This window comes from Gossypium arboreum, chromosome 11, assembly GCF_025698485.1.
Source record: "Gossypium arboreum isolate Shixiya-1 chromosome 11, ASM2569848v2, whole genome shotgun sequence".
Taxonomy (NCBI): Eukaryota; Viridiplantae; Streptophyta; class Magnoliopsida; order Malvales; family Malvaceae; genus Gossypium; species Gossypium arboreum.
In genome coordinates, this window is record NC_069080.1 from 137,221,694 (window position 1) to 137,247,984 (window position 26,291).

A 26,291-nucleotide genomic window follows, 5' to 3' on the forward strand; every position below is an offset into this window, starting at 1 on the left:
GTTGGGAGAGAGTTTACTTAATTGTTCAAGGGTGAGGTTACATCAAGCGTTTGAGGGGTTAGGCTTAAATCACTTCTTTGTACTATGAAGTTCATAATATACTCATCTCTGGGTAAGGCCCCGCAGACGTAGGACAAGTTCCGAACTGCGTAAACATCTTGGTTGTGTTCTTTATTTTTACTTGTTGTATAATACGTGTCAACTCAAGAAATAGAGTAGAGTGCGATGGATGGATTGAAGAATGCACGTCTCATTTTGCATCTTCCGTTTAACTCATGCTGACAAAAGTAAGCACATCAGATTATTATAAATTCCAAGTGTAAAGCAATTAGATAAATTACCAAATTTGTTTAGATTCATGAATTTGCCAAATTCGTTTCACTAAAAATCTTCGATGGTTACTGCACAAATTAGCAAAAGAAAACGATACGTGAAGTAACAAAGTAACTTCAATTTATAAAATATGTAAATATACCAACCTGTAGCTATATGAGCAATCTTATGCCAATCCGCACCAATGTCCTTCCAACATCTTTCCTCCAACTGGGGAGCTTGTCGTATGCATAACTCTTCCAAACTGGTTAGGCTACAGATCTCGTCCGGAAGCGATGTTAAATTGGGCAAATCAACGAGATAAAGTTGTTCCGGATTTGTTTGATGTTGAAGCCACTCTGGAAGAATTGCTGTTGAATTACGCCAAAGAACAATTGTTGTTGTGAGGTTCCTAGTATTTTGTATTATGCATGACATGGGTGATGTCAATATGTTTAATTTTGAAGAATGAATTTGTATCTAAACTTAAGTTTTTGAAACTATGATTCTAATGAAATTACAGTGAAATTTTTATAGTTTTAAACCATTCTATTTTATTTAGTATTGAACGACAAATGGTTTATATTTTATATAAATTCAAATTATAGTTTAATTTAGCGTGCGACAGAAATAATTTTCAAGATAATAATTTTAAAATATGACACGACATTCTTGGATCCAATCAGGTTTGGAGTGTTACAGAAAATATGTTTGGATTCAATAACGGGTGTAATTAAAATATGTAAAAACACCTCTTTGGTCCCTCTCAAATTCAATATTGTACAAATTAGCCCTTTTAAAAAACGGAATAATTTAATTCTTATCAATTTCGAAAGTGAGCTAAGGACATTTAACCACAATATTAATATTTCCCGTCACTCGAACATAATTTTGATTGGTATTATAACAAATTTGGCTCTTGATGTTTACATATTTTGTGTAGATGTTAGGCATAATGTGTAAACTTTGCAAGCTAAATTTGTTAAACTAGAACCAAATTGATAGAATGTGTAAACGTTGTGAGCTAAATTTGTTAAATTACTGTGTAAACTTTGAGGGCTAAAGTTGTTATTGTACGAATAAAAATGTGTACAAATGACAAAAATATTAATGTTGTGATTAATTATCCTTAGTTACTCACTTTTGAAATTGACAAAAATTAGATTGCTCTAATTTTTAGAGAAGGACCAATTTGTTCAATATGAAAATTGAAAGGGACTAGATAGGTGTTATCACCTTAAAATGATTATTAAGGATTTTAAATTATATTTATAATGCGAAATATCATATCTAACATTAAATAATATAGGCTTAAGCACGTAGAAAGCTCTCAAAATTTTTTTAAAAAAAAGTATTTAAGCCCTTTTTTTTTGTATTCAATTAGGTAATTAAATTTTCTTTTTAATTTATTATTCTTCCGTTCAACTCTTTGGCTACATATCTGTCAAAACCCTAATACTCGAAAGTACTTAATAGAGGTCTATCATGGCACAAGCCAAAATTCCAAGCATCAAAATACAACTAATTTTCATCAATGTGAAAGCCTAATTCCAAGCATTCATATAAACTTTTAACTATAAGAGAAGAAAGGTAGCCCAAGGTCGCATTAAATTTTTCAAAAATTTTGAGGGTTTAATTAAAATTTTTTAAAAATTTAAAGTGATTAATAAGATTTAAAAAAAGGATCTAGTTAAAATTTATAAAACTATTAGAAGGCGTAAAGACAATTTTTAAAAAACTTTGAGGAGTTTTTGGCCACTTAATTCTAAAAAATTACAAAATATCATCCAACTATTAGTAAATTTCATAGTTGGCTGAAAAAAAGAAACTTTCTAATAATTAAGTGATTATTTTGTAATTTTTCATAGTTGAGTGACAAAAAAAAAGAAAAATAAATGGATGACTACTAATGTAATTTACCCAAATAAAAAATTAACGGCGTCAAATAGAAAACGAGGGAAACAAATTTAAAACAAAGATAAATAAAACCATATACTTAACGGCGTTACTTGCTTCTTCTTCTTCTTCTTCACAAGCTAACACTGCATCTACTAAACAACTGAAACTTAACAGCATTTTCTCCGACCAAAACACCATCGCTTTGCTCCCCAAAAGTAATATAAGCCGGACACCTTACATGAATATGATACCTCCCAGTTACAAAAGTCCCAACTTTCCATCTCAACCGTCCATCAATCTTGATCATCAAAAAAACACTCCCGGCCATCTATTCAGCACCCAATGCAACAGAATATTCCGGTGAGATCGGTACCATAGTACCATATATTATAGGTGACCAAATATTGACCTCATTATGGCGTTGTCCAGAGTGTTATTTCTTGGTTCCCGTAAGAAGCGTAAATGTCGAGCCGGTCGTAATAAACACCGATATCGTCGTTTGGGTTTCGTGAACGGACTGTGATTTGAAAGTTTGAAGTGAGGGAGTTGACGGTGGTGTCGAGGAGAGTGAAGTTGGATTTGATGGGAGGAAGGATTGCCCATATGAGTAAGATTGTGATGAGAATGAGGAGGATTAGAATACAAGCGATGACTCGGCGAAAAAATTTCTGGCGGGATTTGTGGTGGTGGCCGCCGCAGTCTTAGCTACCAGACATGGTGGATTTGGAAGTTATTGGGTTTCTTTTTGGTGATTGTGTGAGGATTTAGTGATGCAATGGTATTCAGTGTGTGCTATTAGCTTCTTGTGAAAATATATGTTTAATAAATTAGAAAAATATAATAATAAAATCGTTAATTATTTTATAGGTTTTTAAGATTCTTTTTTAAGGTGTTTTTAATCATTTTAATGATGTGTCACTTTGTATAAAATGCTAGTACTTTTGATCCTAAAAGTGGCGAAAAAGGCACGAGTGTCTGTTCACTTTGTGTGGGCGGAAAGCCATATATTTCTTAGTGGAGCAGAGCAGCTGAGAGGGAGGACAGAGCAGAGGAAGAAGGTATTGTAGGGGTCAAAAAGAGTATTTATATGGACTAGCCACACATTGGTCTCTTGACAAGTTGCAGGTCTTTTCCACGGTAACCTTTTAGGTTTGCAATGCGGGATGAGATGAATAAATTGTAAGATATGTGTCTGAAGTATGTGACTTGCCTGTTCCCTACAGTATGGAGAAACAGTTTCAATGGTGTGGTGTTCTAGCAAAGGTGGTTTAATAGAACATATGTGTGACAAGTATTTTAACCAATATTTCTTTATTTACATGTAAAATGTTTTATTGAAAATATTTTTATATTTTTATTTTTATTTTACAGAAAATAGTTTGATCAACGAAAAATGACTTTCAGATCAAAGTAAAATAAGTTATTTTTTGTAAAATAACTTACTATTTTAAAAAGCGTAAGCTCATCTATAAATAATTTTATTTTTATATAAAAATTAAATTAAATCAAATTTAATATTATTTTTATAATAAATTTTATTTTTATTTTTAAAATATTTAAAATATTATATTTTAATATTATTAAATATACATATTTAATTATTTATATTTAGTCATTTAATAATTTTAAATAATATTATTCACATGTTATTAAAAATATTCAATATTAATATTTTAATAATAAATATTTATTACAATTACAATATATTAATAATAAATGTTTTGTAGTATAAATATTAAAATATGTCATAAGTCTATATACACTTCACATATTTATAATTTAGTCTTTGTACTTTTATTTTTAAGACTTTAGTCCTTTTACTTTTCAAATTTAAAATCAAGTCTAATTATTAATATCGTTAAATTTTTTGTCAATTTTGTTAATGTCACATTTTAAATAAAAATTCTCACTTAGTAATCATGTAATTAAAAAATGACGTTGTAATAAATTCAAATTTAACATAATATTTTTATATATGCAAAAACAATGTAAAATATAAAATTATAGATAAAAATAAATTTAATTAAACAATAAAAAAATCTCAAATATATGTTTGTTTAATTGAAAATAACTTTTATGAAATATTTTTAACAAATCTACTAAACAATGAAAATATTTTACACATATTAATCCAAACACCGAAAAATATTAACTTTTCTAGGAAAGTAAATCATTTTCTGGAAATCATTTTCAATAAAACAAACGGAGCCTAAATACGTAAAAGTACCCTATACTAAAAGTCATTGTTTTTTAGTCCCTTTTGCTCAAAAAATAACAAATTAACCCTTATATTATAAATCAAAAAGCAAATCAAACCTTTTAGTTAAAATTTTCATCTATATCTACTATTACAAACTATCACGACTGACGAAATAACCACACAATTACACTTAGCCTACCACATGTACTTCATGTTGACATACATGGACCAATTTTTAATAATAGAAATGGATAAAAATTTTAACAGAAAAATCAGTTTGTACTTTAATCTAATATATAGAGATTAATTTACTATTTTTTTAGTAGAAGAAGTAAAATGCAATCTGACTCTTAGTACAAGAGCCTCCATGGTACTTTTATCTAACAAATATCAAACGTAAGTAACTAATTTGAAGAACCGGAACAACAAAGCTTTTAGTTATCAAGTGCCTACAATGGCAGGGTTATTGCAATAAAATCACATTATCAGAGTCTACCATATGGCAGCATAATCCTAAACATCTAAAAGGAGCTTACATCATGCATAAAATAACATTTAAAGACGATGAAAAGTTATATTCATAAAATTACAGTCCAAAAGAAAAGATGATAAACAGGTTAAAAGTAACCTTTTAAGCTTCCGATGCTTATGGAAAATGCTTATGGAAAGAGCTAACAGCAGCAACTTCTCATATAAGTTTACATCAATTTTACAATAATTAAGTTATCAAAGAACTCAGGCAAAAGGAAAATCCATTACTAGTTTAAGACTTAAACAACAAATTCAGACCCTCAAACTCCGTGTCAATGTTCATTGCGCACGTCCTACTTGTACTTTGTTGAATCCCAAATCTGATGGTCTATAACTGATTCGATCAACGAAAACCATAACAAATTAGACTCAACAAAACATTACCAAGAACTTACCTGAATTTCACGATCAAGACTACTGTAGTAATATAATGCACGTCTCAGAAAGTGGAAGAAAACACTCTCCGGATGCCAAACAATGACAGATCTCTCCCTCCTGAAAGTGCGACTTAAAGGTGTAGAGAGAATGGTGATAGGAGGCGAAGGCAAAGACATGGGTTGAGGAATCGTTGTTGGTTTTTACTCTTTCTTCTCTCAACCATAAAATTCAATGTTCTGTTGATGCATGTGTAGAGCTTTTCATGTATGTCGATGAACTTGATTCACCTTCTTTTTTTTATGCACTAACTCCGGCTATATAAGCTTGAATGTTGTATGTATTAACACCTTGTCCTCCATAAACAATTGGCATGTAGATCAAATCGAGTTTCAAAGTTTAGATTTAGATACCAAACTGAAGAAAAAAAAAAGTGTGCAGTGCACATTGAACATTGCAATGAAGTTTTGAGGATCGAATTTAGCACGTTCAGGTATGATGCACCTTTTGCAATGCCTGGTGGAACATGTCAATGAATTGATCATCCTGGAATAAGAAACAAAAAAAAAAAAAACGAGTCAACAACTAGAAGCCTTCACCAAAAGGAGGAACTGCAAAGCCAGCATTACTCATCTTTTGGCCAAATGCTAATTAGCCAGTATACTCAAACCATTATGAGCTATTATTAATTAACATTCCAAGTGAAAATGAGACAAATAAGGTAAAAGTACTATGGACGCTCTTGTACTAAGAGTTGGATTGCATTTTGGCCCCTTTACTAAAAAAAGAGCAAATTAGTCCCTGTAAGTTAGATTAAAAAACAAACTAATCTTTTTGATAAAAATTTCATCTATTTCTACTATTAAAAACTGGTCCCTATTCATAAACATGAGGTACACATGGCAAGCCATATGTAATTATCTAATTATTCCGTTGGCACACCAGTTTTTAATAGTAAAAATGAATGAAAACTTTAATTAAAAGAACTAGTTTACTCTTTAATTTAATGTACATGGACTAATTTACTCATTTTTTGAGTAAAAGAGGCAAAATGCAATCTGACTCCTCCATAACACCTTTACTGACAAAGAATAATATAAATACCTGAACAAGCATTAGTAGAGCATCACGGACTTTATCCCTGCTAATAAGAGATCCATTGTGCAAAGTAGATGGGGCACCTGGAGTGAGAGATGCAGGTGGAGTAGATGGTGGAAAGGGTTGAAGCATTGGAGTGCCGTAGGGATGTTGCGGATTGAAGGGTGGATGAAGAGCAGAGGCGGTTGGATTTGATGAAGAGGGAGGTGGCATCATCAATGAGGATGAAGAAGAGGAAGGGGGTGCAAAAAACGATGAAGGCTTTACGAGATTAGTCACTCGGTTGCTGCTAATTGCTGAATCAACCAAAGGTGCAGCAGAAAGTGGAAGGGATGACACTGATGGAGCAGGAGTAGGAGTGGATATGGCAGTTGGAGCATGAGAAGACAGAGAGGTGGTCGAGATAGAATGGTAAGGCTGTGTTGGTTTTGTACCATTTGGAGCATTACTTCCAAGATTCATAGCAGCCTGAAATAAGTAACCCAAATAAGCTTTGAGATGAGAGACATTATTAGGTCTTGAAAAGCCAAGAGGAAAGTATTGGGAGTCTACATACACTAAAGAAGTTAACAAATGATGAATCTTGAGGAGCATCAGTAGCACGAGAGGCAGTTGCTGGTGGCTCCAAGGGGCCTTCTATTACAGACATGCTAGGAACAGCTTCTAGTTCCTCAAATTCACTACATCATAATAACACAAAAGCTTAGAAAACTTGGACAAAATAGGAAGACAGCAGCATTAGTAAGAAATTCTAGTAGACGTCGACTTCCAAGGATCAACATAACAAATCATCAAATTCAGTTTGCTTTTTTATTTTGGAATAATATTTGGTATACTGCCAATGGAGTTTTTAGACTCCACAAGCAGGGTCAAGGGGTTGACAAGTATCCTACAGAGATATAGTAAAATATTAAAAAAATATATTTAAAAAAAAAAAGACACGTGACAATATTTTAAGGCTGCTTGTGGAATAAAAAAAGTATATTGCTAGTATACCAAATACTAACCATTTTATTTTTGGCTAATCATTAATACAAATTTACCAATATGAATTAGCAGGTCTCGAAATTATTATCTATTGATGGGAGCAGCTCAAAACCTATAGATATGGGAGTTTAGGGAGTTTAGGCTAATTGTTATCACAATATACTTTTGCACATAAAGCTCCTGCCTCACTCACCTCCCCCTTGCGTATACTACCAATTACAGTTCTACAGTTCTTACTTAATGTTCCCTCCACTTCCAGCTATTTTAGTAATATGTCACAAGTATGGCACCCTACAATCCACTCTAGTCCAACTCTCAACCACCTTTTGCCTCAACCCTTTTCTTTTTTATGATGCTACCTCAACCACACCCAAAAGACCCCCTAAATACTGAACAAAGTCAATTGACAAGACATTTTTTGTTCAAAATGGCAAACTGTACCAAAAAGCAGTTTAATAATAGAAACCTCTCACAAACTGCAGGGCAAATTTAACATTTAACTATGTTCCAAGGCTTCAGAAAAGCAATAACTTCCTTATAGATGCTTCATCAAAATAATTACCTTTTGCTTGCAGATGCCTTTGGCTTTGCAGGAACTTTTGTGTATGCATTAAGTATTCTGAGAAGAGGACAACATATATAATGTTACAATTTAAAAACAACAGAAGAAACAGACCAAGAACTTCTCTTTATCAAAACAATATCTCAAAGAACACACTGATATAAATCTTATTTGAGTGCTTTCATGTTTTTTTTCCTTAAATTACGAAAGTTTAAAGCTTTTGTTGTAATGCAATGAAACTTTTGTTTCATATACTGTGACCAAAATACCATAATGCATATCATGAACAAGAATACCACTTGATAGTTGTAGAGCTAAAAACACATTCATTCTCTGTTCAACAGATTAAAGCGCATTGACCCATCTTATCTAGAACCTTGTTGCCATTATGAATACTTGAAACTTCAATAACCATAAGATTGTATTTGAATTAAAACTACATGACAAAGGAATGCCTTCAACTACTAAACCCTTCATCTCGGGGAAAATCAATTGTAACAAATAAGGTACAAAATACAATATATGAAAGACCTCAAGCTCCATGTTCAAAATCACTAGGGATAACCAAGCTCAAAGTTGATTATTTACAACCTAGCGAAATGGAAAAAAGCAAGACAGACATACCTACTAAAGAGGTTTGCAACATCCTCACATTCACGCGGATTATAGAACCAAATACCATTAACTTCTTGCGCAGCATTTCGATACAACAAATACGGACCTTGAACCTCATACTCGAAATCTCCCAATAGATTCTCCACTAAATTATCTGCTTGTTAAAAACAACTTTCACATCAAATCAGGCAAAAAGAAAAAAAGGGTGTGCAGTGTGTGATCTTTCATTAAAATAAACAATTTCGACCTGTGTTTCGCCGATTCATTACAATGAACTGGAAACGAGGTTGTGTATTCCTTAAAAAAAAAACCCAAGGAAAATCATCATCAATCATTTGAATAAGCTAAATAAATCCCCAAAGTTAATCACTTGCTTCTAAGTTCTAACAACGTTAATGGTTAAAAAAAAAAAGATAACAAAATATTTACTTATTTTTACCTCTTAACAACAAAGAGAGATCCTTCAACATCTTTTCGACTCTAAACAAACAAAAAAGAATTAAAATATTTTAATCATCCAAACTTTAAAACAAAATCAAAAGCAAAAAAGTAAGATTCCAAAAACTTTTAAAAAAATCAGATTTGCGAGAAAGCGAACCCATTGATTACTATCGAGGTTGAATTCGTAGAAGGTGACGTGAGCAGCAGTGATCAAGATCTCTTCAATGAAAGCATCAATTCTTTGGAGAACAGTGAGATTGAGCATCTTCGTGCTTTGTTGGTCGATATTCGGCATCAATTTTCCAGTCTGAGACATTTTCCGCAATCCAAAATATGTGAAATCCCCAAACCCTAAATCCCAATTTTTCTTAATGATTTTCCCGGGAAATGCTGAATATTACAATCGTCAATCGATTTTCTCTAAATATTCGGCAGTTAGCCACTTACCAGTTTACTTTACTGAATGTTGATTCCCAAAATGACCAAAATAGCCTCCAGAATTTTAGGCGAAAAATTATATATTAAATTCTGCTATTAGTCCCTGTTCTTTTCGAAAGTTATGTACTTAGACCATGTACTTTTATTTGATCAATTCTTGTCCTTGTACTTTTCAAATTTTGAAATTTTAGTCTTTATCAAAGAATAGCAGTTAAATCTGTTTGATCAAATTCTGTTTTAACTCAAATGATAGACATTAATCTATTAACTGGATTTTTAGCAATGGAAATAATAACGTGACATGGCATTAAACATATTATAATATGTTTGCCATATTAGAATTTGGAAATATCATAACTTAATGAATCTAACAATTATTGTTTGGTGAGAACTAAAATTTTAAAATTTGGAAAGTACGATGATTAAAATGACCAAACAAAAGTATATAAATTAATTCACAAGTTCTGCAAAATACGAGGACTGATAGCAAATTTTAACCAAAAAATAATGGTTAATATACTGTATGGTTCCTAACTTTAACTTCAATGTTTGATTTGGTAAAAGAGTTTTGCTTCAATGACTTCAGCTTGATAATTGAGTTTTACTTTATCTCATTTAAGCACTTGAGTTCAGTTTTATTGTTCAATTTAGTACATGAGTTTTTTCATCCCACTTAAATACCTATATTTTTTAATAGAGTACACGTGTCAAGTATTTATTGAACCATAATATATTTGATTTGAGTACAGATTGAACATTGAAATCAAATTTAAATATCAAATTATATATTAATCTAAATAACAATAATAATGATGCAAGGCGAATTTTGCAAAAAAAAAAGAAAAAGAAAATCAATAATTTTGTAAGAGATTTTATGACTTAAATTTAGTATTTACATATTGTACTACTAATCTTAATTTAGTATAATTTAATCCTCTAATTTTATAATAGAGTTAAATTATTTATTTGAGGTCTGAACTTGGTAATTACTTTCACATTGGAGTCTGAATTTTTTGGTCCAATATAGTCCCTAAACTTGATAATTGTTCCCACATTAGAGCTTAAACTTTTTTTAATAGTTCAAGCTAAGCCCCAATATGGGAACAATTGTCAAGTTTAAGGTTTCAAGCCCTAATGTGGGAACAACTGTCTAGTTTAGGCTTTAATACGAGAACAATTACTGAGTTTAGGGATTAACTTGGACTAAAACAAAATTTAGGCCCTAATGTGAAAGTTGTTACCAAACTCAAGCCTAAATAATAAGTTGACTCTTTATAATATTATTAGTAGGTCTAAATTTATAACTTGAGGTGCTCATGGAGCAGGTTGAGTCGAACTTAAGCATAATATTAATATATTTTATGTTTGCCCAAGCCTAGCTCGACTCGAAATTTGGACCTAAAATTTTGTCCACATATTTGTAAAAGACTAACCCAAACCCATTTTAGGCTATCACATATTATTTTATTTTAAAAAATATATTTTTTATTTTATTTTAATATTTAATAATTGAATACATTTAATTTTTTATATAGTCATCTTAACATTATTTTAATGTTTACATTAGAGTAGTATTATATATTTAGTATAGATTTATTTTTTTAATGTGTTCTAAATTACATAATATAAAGTATTATAAAATTAAAACAGGTCGTGCTCAAGCCCTGAATGTTCAAGCTCGAGCTTGAGCTCGACTCATATTTTAAACAAGCCTATTTTTTTTGGTTAAACCCATTTTTTCGACCTAATATTTATTTTTGTCCGAACCCTCTAAAATTTTGAACAAACCTTCAAGCTTGAGTGAATAACTCGACCTATAAACAGTTCTATTTATAACACTGTTAACATTATTAATTTTTAATAGTTTGATGAAAGTTCACATCATCACTTCAATGATGGTAGTTTACAATGTTAACTGAACATGTGATACGATAACAAAAGATTTTTGTTTAATTGACACCAAAATTTTATCACGGGATTAATTTTTAAATTTCAACATATCAAAAGGATTAAAACCAAAATTAATCCATTAAAAAACAAATTTACTAATCATCGTAACACCTTTAAACATTTTTTCCCATTATTTGCAATTTCCTAAAGTACAACATAATCACAATGTCAATGATAATTTTAACAATTACTATGAATAAACTTAACACAAAAAAAAAAAGACACCATAAATTAAGACAACACACTTATGAAAATTGTAAGAAACAATTAACAATATCTATATCTCTTTCTTTTTTTCTTTTTTTCTTTTTTATTTCTCTGATCTTTTGAGAAATAATTTTTGTTCTTTTTTTTGTTTTTTCACTTCTTTTTTAAAATAAAATTAAAACCAGACAATAAAACCAACAACATGAGGAGCACAACAGCCACAAAAGATGTCACCACAGCTCCGCTGACTTTTTGGCAAAAATGTCCAAATTGTTGGCAAATGGCTTGCCAGTTTGTGTTACGGTTGCCATTGTGAGCCAAGTAAACTATGGCAGCCGCTGCTGCAGCAGACGCCGCGGCTAGTGCCAACACCACCTGTCATTTATACAAAAAGAATGTTAATTAATATGTATTTTTAATATGTTGGTATATTCGTATCGTGTTTATGTAATGTTTTTTATTCGTATTGGAATGCTTACGATGTCGAAAATGAATAAGAGGATTCTGGCTATGGCGAAGTTAGGGCGGATGATGGTGATGACAGAGAACATGAGGGAAAGGACGAGGTAGCCGGCAACTATTGCCATTGCTATGACGAAGAACCTGCAAACAAATTTAATATACATGTAAGTATATATGTATGTATGAGACCGCAAAATAATCATATATAGAGAAATTATTCCGTCCATTATCAGTTGAGTTAAAAAACCCTACAGGTGAAATATTACCAAGTGTTTTGAGGAATAGGTAAAATTGGATTGAGTTAATTTAAAGTTCGGTGGGTTATTTTGGGTTGGACAAATTTAAGTTCGGGGAATTAGGGTTTTAAGATCGTTTTTGGCATAGTTTTTGAAACTCGACTTCAGTTGAATTGGTAATTGGTTGAGATATTAATTCGGAACAAAAAGTTACGCTGGTCGAGTTGTAAATGAGTACGGATTGGCTGAATCAGACTAAAACATTAAGTTTTATTTTTATATATATTTCTAATTTTTATGATTTTTACTCGAAACAGTTGAACTAATGATCACTGGTGGTTTGATTAACTCGACCACTAATCTAATTCTGAAAAACTAGATTTTTGGGTCATGTCATTCAAGTTTGAGTATTAGTTTTTTGAGTTTAGATGATTTTGAATTTGGATTGTTTTAGGTTTGGGTTACGAAGGTTTAAGGGTTTTTTGTGCTCGGCCATTCGTGTTCAAGGAGTATATTTTTTTTCAGGTGGACTCATAAAAGTTTAAATCATTTCGGCAAAAACAAATTAAAGAATGATAGGTAGTGGCTTTGGTCCTCTCAAATAGAAAAATTGTAATTCAAATCTTTGCGTAAAAGATAAAAATATAAATTAATATTTGGTAAAATTTCGCTTTGACCTCTTAAAATAAAAATATATATATTTAATCTTTAAAAAAATGATAAAATGATAAATTAGTTCATTATAAAATTATATTTTTACTTCTCAAAATTTATATTTTAATTTTAATTTATAAATTTATGCATTTACATTTTGAGTTTTGATCACTAGATAGTTACTTGTTGGAATCCTTTCGAAGAAAATATCAACATTAACGGAATCAACCGAGATCTCAAAATAACGACTAATTTAAGTGCATGATCTAGTTAGAATATGCGTGTATATATATGTATATGTATGTATTTGTGTATATATAATGACGTACGTGAACGTGGGAACATCATCATAGCTAGCTTCGATCCGGAAGACCTGAGTGAAGAAAGTTGCGGTTTCATCGCTGGTACCCATGGTTGCTGCGGCGGCCAGAGCTGCAATTATGGCGGCTAATCTCAGAACAAAATCTACAACGCCCATTATTTTCTTCAACTTATTCGGTTTCTCTTTCCCATTACCGATCAAAGGTGCTTTGCCTTTCGATTCAGCACTGGACTCCACATCAATGCTTCCATTATCATCGCTCTTCATCATTTTCTTTTTCTTGTTTGGTTGGAGAGAAAGAAAAAAAGGAGAGAAAATTTTCTTAGATATGTAGAGCTAAAGAAGAGAACTTGAAGCTTTGTTTGTGATAATTAATGGATGATTGAAAGTTTATATAGAGGGTTTTGAAAAAAAAAGAGAAAGAATAGTTGGTTAGGAATTTGTTGACTACTTTCTTCAAATATTATTAGAGACCAGGATTAATATGTATTTAGTACCTATGTTTAATTTTAATATTCAATTTAGTACCTAGACTAAGTGGCATGATCTAATGGATACTTAACATATGTGCTGTAGTAAAAAAATGAATAATATAATTTTTTTGGCCCCTAACTTGGTAATTAGGCTTATTTTTATATTTGTATTTTTTTTTTATCCATTTTACCATTTAAACTTGACGATTAAATCTATTTTGGTACCTAAACTTGAAAAACATAACAGTTTGATTATGTGGTACTTTCATAATACGCCACACCATCACTTAAAAATTAAATATATATATATTTATATATATATATATAAATTTTCAAATATTGATGCGATACAATTTTAGAGTGTCATAACTATACTTGATCATGGGTCGGGCCAGCTTAAAATGTGGAAGGGCTTGGGCAAAAATATAGGCCCGAAATATGGATTTAGACAAAAAAATAAAGCCCTTTTAAAAAATGAATTGGGCCTCGGGTAAGACATTTTTTCCCCTAGCTTGGCCTGGCCCGAATCCACTAAATGAAAAAAAAAATTTACTTTTTTTAATATTATTTCTTTGTTGTTTGCTCCCTATTTTGCTATCATTTTACTATTATGTTGCTACTATTTTGTTGTTATTGTTTAGATATTGTATAAAACTTATTTTATTGTTAATTTTGTTATTATTTTAGATATATTTGCTTGTTAAGTTGCATTTATATTTAAGTATACATATTTTTTAAAATTCATTTTTGGAAAATATTTATTTTAATATTTTAGTATTTTGATGTATTATATATTTTAAAATTATATAAAATAATATCAAAATTAATATGGGCGAGTTGGATCGGGCTTGGGAAAAATTTTAGGCCTATTTTTCAGGCCAGGCTGAGCCTAACAAACAGCCTAAATTTTTAGCTAAGCATGGCCCGCCCATGCTCACCTCTAGTCATAACGAGTGTTTTAACAAATTGAGAGGTGGTTGAACAAGTCGGACCATCGGTTCCCTATTCAATCAGTTCAACCGTTAGACTAATAATAATTAAATAAACAATTAAAATTTATAAAATATAAAAATATAAAAATATTAATTTTATCCAACCTACTATTAAAATAAACAATTAAAAATTTCCATCACTTAATTAATATTATAAAATATCGAATTTATTTAAAATTCAACTGTGAAATTTTTAAAATACTAATAAAGGCTTTTGCCTTTTCTTTTCTTTTCTTTTTAATGTAATCATGTTTGTTTCCTTCCATCTTTTTTTCTTTCTTTATTAGTCAAAGCAGCTTGTAATCCATATTTCCACGTGATGTCTGTGTATTTATATTTATTTTAATAATTCATATTATATCTAGTATTTTATACAATATTATTTTTATTATAAGTTATTATCACATCCGATTTTTTATATAATATCTAGAATTACTTATAACCTCTTTCCAACTCTTAAATAATAGGATAATGCGTTTTAGCACACTCGAACACATGTCCTCTTACGCTAACAAAAACACCGATATCAATCAAACTAAAACTCAATCAGCTACATAATGTTATTTTTTTCTCAAGTTATATAAAAATAATTATTTATCTCTACCCTATCAAAATTATCAAATCTAATAATATATATATTTTTATAATAAAAAATGAGAGCAAAGGATTTGAAATAAATTCGATTTTTTTTAAATTTTATGATAGTTTTACATAAATTGAATTTTGGTCACTTACAACTATAGCTTTTTTACTTAAATATGACATAAAATATTGGGATTGAATAGGATTTTATAATTATAAAGTCAAAAATAATAAAATAAAAATTATGAGAAAATACCAACACATACCAAAATAATTGTTTTTATTAAAATACGTAATTAAAAAAAATAAAGAGTCAACTAAAACCCAACTTACCCCCCAAAATCCAACAATACGCTCAAAAATGGATCATTGCCTAAAACCAACCCTTTGAAAATGGAATTCCATTAAATTATCAGCATCTTTTACACTTTAGTACGGTATTTTGTCATCATATAATGGTCAAATTCTAACTTTAGTCTCTTTATTATGTTTTAATTTGGGATTTAGTCCTTATATTTGATTTGGTATAATTTAATCCTTAATTTAATTATTGTTAAAATGTTGACATTGATTTTTATTAAGAACACACGATCGAACAAAAAAAATATCATGTCAACTTAATGAGTTGAAAGGATGTTTTTAGTAAAGAAAATTTTTTTTGAACATTTTGATTAAGGGTTTAATCAAATCGAGTTGAATTTGAATAGTAATAAACTTGAACACGAGCTCGACTTAAACTTAACCAGCATCAATTTTGAAGCTCAAGCTTGACATCATCAAGTTATTTAAGTTCGCGCTTGATTAAGTTAGTATATCAATTTTTATGCTCGAACTATATCTATACAATGAAGGTGAGAATATAATTTTATAATATAAAAATATATTAAAATAAAAAACTTTATCAAGCTCACAAGCTATCGCCATCCCTGATTATAATAACCACAATATTTTATTCTAAATTGAACAATTATCTCCAATATTTTCAAAATCAGACCCAATAAACCAATCGAACTAAGAATTAACTTGTACACTAAGCTGGAACAAAGTGTTAAAAAAAAAAATCTACCCGCAAACCAATACAAGCATATCAATTGAATCAATTTTTTTTTTAATTTTTAACAATTTATTTAATTTAAACCCACAAAATTTTAAGCCCATTTACTATGCTCAACCCAAAAATGAGCCTAAAATTTTACTCAAGTCTAACTCAAATAAAAATGCTAAAACTTGGACTCAACCTAGCCCGTATTGATTTTTATATTTTTTCTAAATATAATACATTAAAAATATAAAAAAAATTAAAATAAATATTTCCACTGAAAACATATTCAGGCCGAGCTCAAGCAAAAAAAGCTTACCTAAGGCCAATCCATTTTCTAAACAAGCTTTATTTTGTTTTGACTAAACCTATTTTTCAAGTATATATTTTTACCCGAAACTTCTCACTTTTCAGACAAATCTTCAAGTCGGAACGAGCGACTCAAGCCATGAACAAGTCTACAACTAGACAAAAATTATGATATGGCCAATTCAACCACCGAATTGGTCATTTCCCCTAACGATAATCAACAAAAAAATGAACTCCTAAAGAAACATGACAAATCAAATTTGATTGTTTTTGTTGCATTAAAATTTTGAGTTCAAAGGATGGACATTAATACATCAAAAACTACAAAATATCAAAAAACCAGTAAAAATCAAAAGCCATGCAATGATGCTAAACCAAAAAACTATGACCATCCTCGTAATATACAAACCAAGGCTAAATTTCTAATCGATTTCGATATCTGTAGTAGCTCATAGCATCATCTTTTTTCCCAATCTGCTATTCTTCTGAAACGAGAACACCTTAAAATCATAGTTTTACCCAGCTTACACCGGCATTACTTTCTCCCAGAAAATAATACGAATACTAGTTTGTCCCCCACGAAGGTAACGAATTCGTTTCAGGGTTTAGCATACCACCGAAAAGTGCTATATAAGTACCGGAAATTTTGATATCAGCTCGGCTTGCTTGAATTTGTAGTTTGGTTCGACTGATTACCGTTCTCTTCTGAAGTAGTGAGATTCGACATTGGCAATGGGACTTGATTAAATCCGTTACACTTGACTGTACTAGGGAAAGTGTCGCCTGAGACTCTGATCTTTTCCGGGTCGGAGGTTTTAGTAGTTAACTCGTCCGGTATATCTTGTTTTTGTAGTGTTTCCATGTACCGTAAAGATGGGACATCACCCTTGCAGTACCTTCGCCATATGTTCCGATATGTTGCCTCTAAACCGCTGATAAAGTTTTGTCCGTCACAGACAGGTGATTTAGACATAAGGTCTCGAAGACTCGTTCTTAGGTTCTGGAGAGCAGTGATGTCCGACGCTAGTTTTAGTGCTAACTGGACGTATTCGTCTTCATTTCGAGCTATTAGATGTTGTAACCCTACATTTTAAGTACCCGGAATGCTAAATAAGTTAGCCTATGGTATGAAAAATCATGGTAAAAGTACAATGGAAGATTTTGTACTAGGAATCGAATTGCATTTTGTTCCCACTACTCAAAAAATGAGCAAAGTAGTCATTTAGATCAAACAGCAAATTCATCTTTTCTATTAAAAATTTCATCCATTTTCGCTGTTAAAAACTTATCTTCGTAAGTCAGCCTCAGATACACATGTATCTGATTATCTGTCAGTTACGCCAGTTTTTAACAATAAAAATAGATGAAATTTTTAACAGAAAAGACCATATTGCTCTTTGATCTAACATATAAAGACTATTTTACTCATTTTTTGAATAGAGAGAGAAAAATACAATCTGACTCCTAGTACAAGACCTCCATGATAAAACAAACATAAAATCATCCTCACAAACATTAAGAGACGTGTCCTACCCAAAATGTTTAAACATCAAAGTGAAAAACCAGTAGAAAAAATATGCAAAGACCAAAGGGGATTAAGAGAAGCCTACGAAAAAACGACATGAATAATAGATTAACAAGTAAATACGAAGTTCCTTACCAACTTTGCTGAGAAGACTGACACCGACATTGTGAGCATGTACTGAACCAGCCATGGTAACGCATGGTACTCCCATGTATAGAGATTCACATGTTGTCGTTGTTCCGGCATAAGGAAATGTGTCCAAACTATACATAGAGATATGCAACAAGCATTAGAGCTTTTACAAGTAAACTTGACTCATAAAAGCCGATGGGTCAAACATCTAGAGTACATTCAAATATCAAAACTTGGAACTTTTACAATAAAATAAGAAGCATTAAAATCCGAGCAACATAAGAATCTGCAACATGAAGAGCATGATAAAAGTTTACCTAATATCCATAAGAGAATAAGCTTGCATATGGTCGTGGTTAAGAAGAATTAGAGGGAGAAGATCGACACGAAGCGATTCTAAACCGAGCTGCTCTAATGTTGATAGAAATTTCTGCCGAACACTGTCACAACAAAATGGCTTGCATTTTACCACGAGACGGGAATTTGGAACAGCACATAATATCCTTGCCCAAACTTGCAATACCTTGGGTGTTATCTGATAAAAGGTCCCAATAATAGGTTTACTACCAACGCCATTAGTAAAAACACAAGGTTTAACTTTTGGTCATGGTTACCAAACAGTACCTTTGCCAGATTATTAAAGCTGCCAAATGTAATAAAACCATTGGCAAGAGCAGGAGTTGGTGATACAGGTCCAGCCTCAGGTGAAGGAGTATAACAAAGGAAGCATTCCGGTAATCGAACCAACTCTTCAACATGCCTGCCATTAGGTATGATTATTGACAGTATAGAATCATTTATCGTATCTCATCTAATTGAAAACGGAAATGGCTAAAGTAAAACCAAGACCTACTTCTGCTTTGTATCGAGAGGATCTGCGAATGAATCAGTGATTCGGTAATCAATAGTAGGCAAACCGGTAGTATTGGGATAGCCAATCCAAGTTACCTACAGTAAAAGACATTCAAGAAATCAAAGACAACTCGAAAATTCCTAGTCTATCAAATGAAGCTTACCACAAAAGCAAAAGATTAAATTCTTCTATTAGTCCCTGTACTTTAATTTAATCAATTTTGGCCCCTTTACTTTCTGAATTTTTGAAATTTTAGTCCTAACCCAAACAGTAGAAATTAAATCCGTTAGGTTAAATTCAATTACTAGTCCTCTACCATGTGTACAGTTGTAAATTTGGTCCATATTCTCCAACTGGGTCATTTTAAGTCCCTATACTTTTTTATTTTGAAATTTTAGTCTCAACACAAATTACAATTGTTAATCCATTAACTGAATTTTTAATATGTGAAAATAATAAGCTAACATGGCATTACATATATGATAATAAGTTTGGCGCATTAGATTCTGGAAATAACATAACTTAATGAATTTGGTGTTTATCATGATGAGGAATAAAATTTTAAATTTTGGAAAGTACAAGATTACATCCACAACTTTTACAAAGTACAGGGACTAATAGCAGAATTTAACCAAAGCAAAATCACCAAAACCGGACATGCAAAAATCAACTCAAGTTCCATTCTAAAAGAGTTCTTCTATATACGAAAATTCTTTTTGTGCCATTGATGACAGAAGAACGTAAAGCAAGAAACAGTTAAAAACCCAAAAATATGGTACCCTAAGCATACCTGGACGGGTGCAGGTCGACATGCCATTGTTCCCAATTTGTTGTTGGCTGTATGACCAGTAAGCTCTACCAAGATGTCAATTTTATCATCTCTAACCATGCTTGCAACCTTCTTTTCATCGATACCGTATATATCTCTCCATACCCCACCCCTTTTCAAGACTTTTTCTCTAAATCTAATAGTTTTTGCATCGGCCTGCAAAATCAAAAGAATGTGAGTTCAGAAAGAAAGGTAATGAGTTGTTTTATAATAGCAATAGAACATCGAATCATAGCTCCTAATATTTGGCACGATAATTATCGATGAGGACCACCTAGTGATAATTAAAGAACAAATAGAGAATCACGATTATTTGAAGATAATCACAAAGAAAATAATTCCAATGAAAGGCTTCCAACAGACGAACCCGCATCGGATTTAATCAAGGTGATTACTATCAATACTTGACAAGATAGGGGTAAATTAAAGGAAACAGTCTCGATCCTATAGTATCCTTGATGCTGCAGATTTAGTACCTTCACTACCGCAGAATAAACAACCACATGGTAGTTCTGATAGTCATGATAAATAAGAGGGGCTTCGATGAAATAAGACACGGAATGAGTGAAATAATCAGGAGAAATATATCCAATCACTAGAGGTCGTTCCGGATCTTTTGGATTGTCCCATGAATTGTATTGCGAATATAACCTCATAAATCGCCTTCCCCAGTCCCTGTTAAAAAAAATCCAAAATTAGACCATAGAATCAAAACAGGAGTATCCATATCTTTTGTTTCGGCATCTGTTTAGAGCATACATCTCAGGGTATTGGAGGTATCATCACTACACTTAAGATCAAATTCTCAAAATAGCTACTGTTTTAATCATCCATTTCTTTTCCAAAATTCTATATCAACTTAAGCCTTTCAAGACAAGTTTTACTTGTCAGGACAAAATTATAACAAGGAAATTTGGGTGATGCAAATCCCTCTGATCGTTCTTAGATGTTCAGACAAATGCCACAAATTATTTGTAATGACTGCCAGATATTAACATGATGCTAATAGAAAATCGACCTTAAATGCAAGTTAGGGTGGTACGAATTCAATTAAACCTGTGAGCGTCAAAAAGTTTATCATCTCCTTCATTTATGTAGTTCATTGCCAACAGTCGGTTCTGCAAAAATAATTTGAAATAACAAAAGAGATCGATCAAAAACAAAAAAAGCAATTACCATTTAATCTGATACAAGATTTACGAATGGTACCTGTCCTGCATTACGAGAATCGGGATCTATCTTAAGGCACTGCTCATAAGCTGTAATAGCCATGGATATATTGCCAGCATCTCTGTAAAGAACCCCTGAAGAAAAAGGATATAAAGAATAAACGAAAAATATACATACAATGGGGAGAAAAAAAGAAAAGAGAAATTACACAGGGACGAAGCCAGAAATTTTCTTTTGGGGGGGGGGGCCGAGATAAAATTTTAAATTTTTGAGGAGCCCAAAGCTAAAAATTTTATTTTGAAAGGGCTTAGATTATGTAATTAATTTTTAGGAGGGGCCAAAATAAAAAAATTTGCATTTATCCAAATGATTAAAGGACTTAAAATGACTAGTTAAGACTTGAGAGGGACTACTAATGATATTTTCCCATTTGGCCAAAGCCGGCCAAATTATCTTCCAACAATATAGATTTGGAGACAACATAAAGATTAAAGGGAAATACCTAAATTATTATATGCTTCGGCATATGTGGGACAGGCAATGATGGCTTTCTCGATCATGCTAGCAGCAGCATCCATTTTACCCTGCCGATAGCAAGCACACAGTCAATCATTGTTCGAGACAAACTTGAGTCTAATAGTTAGATTCATTATCAACATCAAACCTGAACTGTGTAGACAACACCAAGATTATTCAATGACTGAGAGAAGTTCGGTTTGATTGACAAAGCCAACTGCAAGAAGCTATTATAATAAGCAATGAAGACCATGGAAAGAAATAAAGAAAGCTCAAAATATTATACGAGCATCAAATGTTACTTGATAACACTCTACGGCTTTATCAAGGTTGTCTCTATCTTTATATATTACTCCTAAGTTGTTACAGGCCTCGGCACAATGGGGGTTGAAGTGGAAAGCAAGTTCATAGTAAACAACTGCCTACACAAACAAAAATTGATAGTTAAATCGCGATATGATAGCATCATTGCAGAACCTACGTATAAAGAATGTTTAAAAAATCTTTTACCATACAAACAGAATTTGAGTTCCTCAAAGAAAATTATGAACTTCTAAGCAGATACATCTTAAATAATAGTAAAAGTACCATGGAGGCCCTTGTAGTAGGAGTCGGATTGCATTTTACCCTTTTTACACAAAAAATGGGAAAATTAGTCCCTGTAAATTAGATCAAAGAGAAATAGTCCTTCTATTAAAAATTCCATCCATATGAATTCGTAACAAAAAGAACCAGTTTACTCTTTGATCTAACATAAAGGGTCTAATTTGCCCTTTTTTTAGTAGAGAGGGAAAAATGCAATATGATTCCTAGTACAGGGGCCACCATGGTGCTTTTAGCTAAATAATAACTTACCATATCAAACTTCAGCATTTCACCATAAGCAACCCCAAGATTATACATTGCATCAGCATAGTGCCAATTATAAGACAAAGCCTTCTTGTAATATGCTACACCTTGGTTAATGTCTCCCTCCAACTTAACCTGAACAGACATATCACTGAATACAAGATCAGGGACAGAACAACTTATTTCAAAGAACAATCAAGGCGACTTCCACGAACAAGTAAATAAGAGTTGACCAATACACGAAAAAGTTTGTTGATCTAATACAAGTGTTGGTGTTGGTTAAAGAATGAAGGTAATATGATAAAAGATTCCACAAAAAATTATGCATGTCAACACCAATTGTATTGTGTCACGAGCAAATAGTACACTAAGGTGATCGAGCTTGTTGATTGTAGAAGGAAATAACAATCACTAGAAGGGCTCTGTTGAAATATTTTAACGTAGAGTCACTCAATTGTTCTGTTACAAATATGTAATGGAGCATCCTCATTCTAAGCTCCATGTACTTTGATGGACATCTACACGTATTTGATGCCTTGATGATTATAAAGCTGAAAACAAGGTTTTACATACTAAGCTTCCGGTAGACACCTATAACACATGTTGAAGAAAACTACAAAAATGTAGAATATTGAGACTATATATTATGTAACTAAATCTTATCATGTTAAACACCAATCTTCAGCAACCACCAAATGTCCAAATTGAAACCATAGATGATGGTAAAGTTAGTAAAATTAATAATTCTATGTAAATTTCATCAATAAAATGCACTGGCCATGCAAAAAGCTAAGTTCTTTCTATAAACGTCCATGCAGGTATAGGACATGTGGATACAAACACGATTCAATTTTCAACAAAATAAGCATCTCATAAACAAATGATGCTACAGTAACGAGGGATAGAAAGCACCTTTGTTCCCAAATCTGTCAATGCAATTGCCATATTGTTTTTTGCAATCTCAAAGTTAGGGGACACAGCTAGACATCTGACAATACAATAGTTACCCAAATAGAGCATCAGTAGAGATAAAGGTGCCACTCAAATACACCAACTACAATTGAGGCCCAACGGGCAACCATATTAAGCAACTTAAAGCATATAACCTCTCATAACAGGCAATGGCAGATTCCAAGTCACCACGGTTTTTATAAATGACACCCATGTTGCAATATGCTTCAGCATACATGGGTCTCTCTAGTGCAGCCTTCTCATAGCAACTAAGGGCAGTATCATATTGCATCATCTCAGAATAGACAACACCGAGGTTATAATATGCAGGCTGTATAAATGAGGTATGAGGATATAAATATAAGTTCAACCTAAAAAGGAAGACTATATAACAGCATAATATGGGAAAATGGGAATTAGAAAGACCAAGCTACAACAAAGTTTAACATGGAGGATGAGAGAGAATAGCTTACAGCATAGTGCGGATCTATTTTAAGAGCTTCATAATACTTCTGGATTCCCTCCTCTGTATTGCCAGCTAGCTTTAAGCTAGTTCCAAGATCAGTTAAAACAATGGCTAAGCATTCCGCAGCTGGTTTGTATGAAGGGTCTGCACTCAGAGCTTTTTGATAAGACTGCACAAATAAACAAGTGAACTTCAATGCATCTACCAAACGAAACACTTATCATTGAGCCAAACAAAACTAATGATTAAAATCCTCAGGAGCATACCTCAGCTGCATCTACCAAACGACCTTCATCTTTGTACAGTATACCACAATGAGTAAGAGCACAAGCATTCTGAGGGTCCAACTTAATGGCTTCTGAAAAGCTCTCAAAAGCCGGCCTTCCCATGTTCTGCATTTGCAGGCATATCCCTTTACCAATGTGAGCTTCAATGCACCCACTATCTTTCTCCAGGACATCGTTATATATAGCAAGAGCATCGGCAAATTTGTTCCGGGACCGGAGAATGTTAGCATAAGAAAGAGAATCTTTCCCTTCTAATGCCTTTTGTGATGGAATCACATCAGCTGTTGAAACACTTGAACCAGGAGAGGACTTTGGTTCTTTTACAAAACCATTTTCTACAACCAGGTCCTTGTCTCTTTCATTTACATCTTTTACAGTCCAGGCCATCTATATAGAACTATATGTTCTCACTTTTCTATGCAAATATAATCAAAAACAGAAAAAATTAATCTTCAAAACCAGTAATGTGAGACCTCGACTGACATTAAATATATAATCTTTTAATGCTTACTAAGAATTTGATTAAATCAAACATGTATAACAAGAAATTTGAAGGGAAATATCCATTAAAGAAAAACAATTCTTTGTATTAAAGAATATCAATTAAATTATAAAAAAAAGGACTTTTCAGCTCTTTGATCACTTCAAGAACATAAATTGAAACCCTAGATAAATAAAAAATAATCCAGGCAACCATTCCCTTTTAGCAAACTGATCAAATCCCATTAAACCTTAAAACCCTAACAAAAAGACTAAAAAAAATCCAAACCCCCCTAAAATCCTAAACATTTAACCGAACAATAAACCATTTTCTAATTAAAAAAACAGAACTTTATAAACCCAACAAGCAAAAGAACAAGAACAAAAATTTAACACTTACTTTGAAGCAACCAAACTTCGCCAACTCCAAGCTAAAACTGCATATCTAATGCCATAAACTACTCAAAAGAAAACTGAAAGAAGGGTGTAGGATAAGAGAAAAATGTGGGTGTAGTTTATGAATAATAATGGGTTAGTCGAGTTTAAGGAAAAAAGGGATAAAAAGGGTAAGCTTTAGATTAAGAAAAGGTGTTTCTTCATGGTGTATTCATAAAAGAAAGGCGGAAATAAAAATGGAAGCTTTAATGGCGGGGCACCCTCTCTTTTTCTTCTTTTTTTTTTCTCAGAAAGAGAAGTGTGGGAAAGTGGCCTTAGGCGTTTGAAAGGGGGTGTTTCGATGTCTACCAAAGAGAACGAGACCCGGATTGGTGTAATAGGTCGGGTCGGGTCATGATCCGGTGACTTTCATTCACGTGGATGCGTTATAATGAAGCCCACGTTAAGCTCCCTATAGATCATGGGCTAGCCCATCTTATTAAGTAGCCCTAAATATCGCCCCCAAGAAAATAACAAAAAAAGTCTATAAATACCCTCCTTTTCTTCCCTCACTCGACCGTGGCTGTTCCAAGTTACAAATTAGGGTTTTCTTACCTCGCCGCCTCTCTCCAATGTTCCCTTTTTTTACAAATAAGTCGAGCAAAAAATTACAAAATCAAAAGCGCAGCCCCTTAAGATCGCCTTCCTTTTCAAATTCAGTGGAAGCGTTTCGAGTCATAGCTGCGCAATAATAACTGTTTTAGGGTTTTTCTCTTTAGGGTTTTCCTATCGAGATTCTCCCCTTTTTATCCCTCCTGTGTTTTTTTATTCTCGAGGCATTTCTTTCTTTTGGATTTGTTCCCTTTTTTTTCTCAAATTCTGGAATCAGATATGGGCATAAAAAAGATCAAATTCCAATCGAGAATTTTAGATGCTCTCAACTATTTCAGGCGGGAGACAATCTTCGATTGATTTGATTTTTTTGTTTTCGTGATTTTTTTTTTGCAAAATTTGTTTCGAAAAAATAGGAATGGCAAGAGTGATGAATCAATTAGATGTGTGAATGGGGTTTGAAAAGTTTTTTTTAATTTCCCATTTTGAACTTAATTTTTTGAGGCATAACATTTGTCTGACTTGCCATTGTTATCTTCATTTCCACATTTAAAAATAATAA

At 32.1% G+C, this 26,291-nt stretch overlaps 3 protein-coding genes, 1 non-coding gene and 1 pseudogene across 4 annotated transcripts; 1 reads left to right on the forward strand and 4 right to left on the reverse strand.

The window, feature by feature from the left end:
* Positions 1–2,248: 2,248 nt before the first annotated feature.
* On the reverse strand, positions 2,249–5,496 carry LOC108472256 (NDR1/HIN1-like protein 1; annotated as a pseudogene).
* On the reverse strand, positions 4,844–9,498 carry LOC108474183 (mRNA-decapping enzyme-like protein). Its single transcript, XM_017776107.2, has 8 exons — positions 9,178–9,498; positions 9,019–9,059; positions 8,827–8,876; positions 8,589–8,733; positions 7,965–8,021; positions 6,972–7,095; positions 6,422–6,883; positions 4,844–5,863 (listed from the first exon to the last, which is right to left on the reverse strand). Exons 1-8 carry the CDS (start codon positions 9,334–9,336, stop codon positions 5,807–5,809), a joined length of 1,095 nt encoding a protein of 364 aa, XP_017631596.1. The 5' UTR covers positions 9,337–9,498; the 3' UTR covers positions 4,844–5,806.
* Positions 9,499–11,494: 1,996 nt separating this feature from the next.
* On the reverse strand, positions 11,495–13,649 carry LOC108473243 (casparian strip membrane protein 1-like). Its single transcript, XM_017774760.2, has 3 exons — positions 13,297–13,649; positions 12,095–12,218; positions 11,495–11,990 (listed from the first exon to the last, which is right to left on the reverse strand). Exons 1-3 carry the CDS (start codon positions 13,557–13,559, stop codon positions 11,769–11,771), a joined length of 609 nt encoding a protein of 202 aa, XP_017630249.2. The 5' UTR covers positions 13,560–13,649; the 3' UTR covers positions 11,495–11,768.
* A 3,278-nt stretch (positions 13,650–16,927) lies between these two features.
* On the reverse strand, positions 16,928–26,227 carry LOC108474024 (probable UDP-N-acetylglucosamine--peptide N-acetylglucosaminyltransferase SPINDLY). Its single transcript, XM_017775895.2, has 18 exons — positions 25,143–26,227; positions 24,242–24,677; positions 23,983–24,144; positions 23,665–23,840; positions 23,471–23,546; positions 22,565–22,693; positions 22,012–22,131; positions 21,858–21,926; positions 21,696–21,777; positions 21,233–21,327; positions 21,080–21,141; positions 20,500–20,698; positions 19,985–20,179; positions 19,195–19,289; positions 18,966–19,101; positions 18,659–18,876; positions 18,345–18,472; positions 16,928–17,767 (listed from the first exon to the last, which is right to left on the reverse strand). The coding sequence occupies exons 2-18, from the start codon at positions 24,647–24,649 to the stop codon at positions 17,337–17,339; spliced, it is 2,781 nt and encodes a 926-aa protein (XP_017631384.1). The 5' UTR covers positions 24,650–24,677; positions 25,143–26,227; the 3' UTR covers positions 16,928–17,336.
* On the forward strand, positions 26,146–26,260 carry LOC128284587 (small nucleolar RNA Z266). The gene has a single exon (XR_008275012.1). It is a non-coding gene; the product is annotated as a small nucleolar RNA Z266 (small nucleolar RNA).
* The last annotated feature ends 31 nt before the right edge of the window (positions 26,261–26,291 follow it).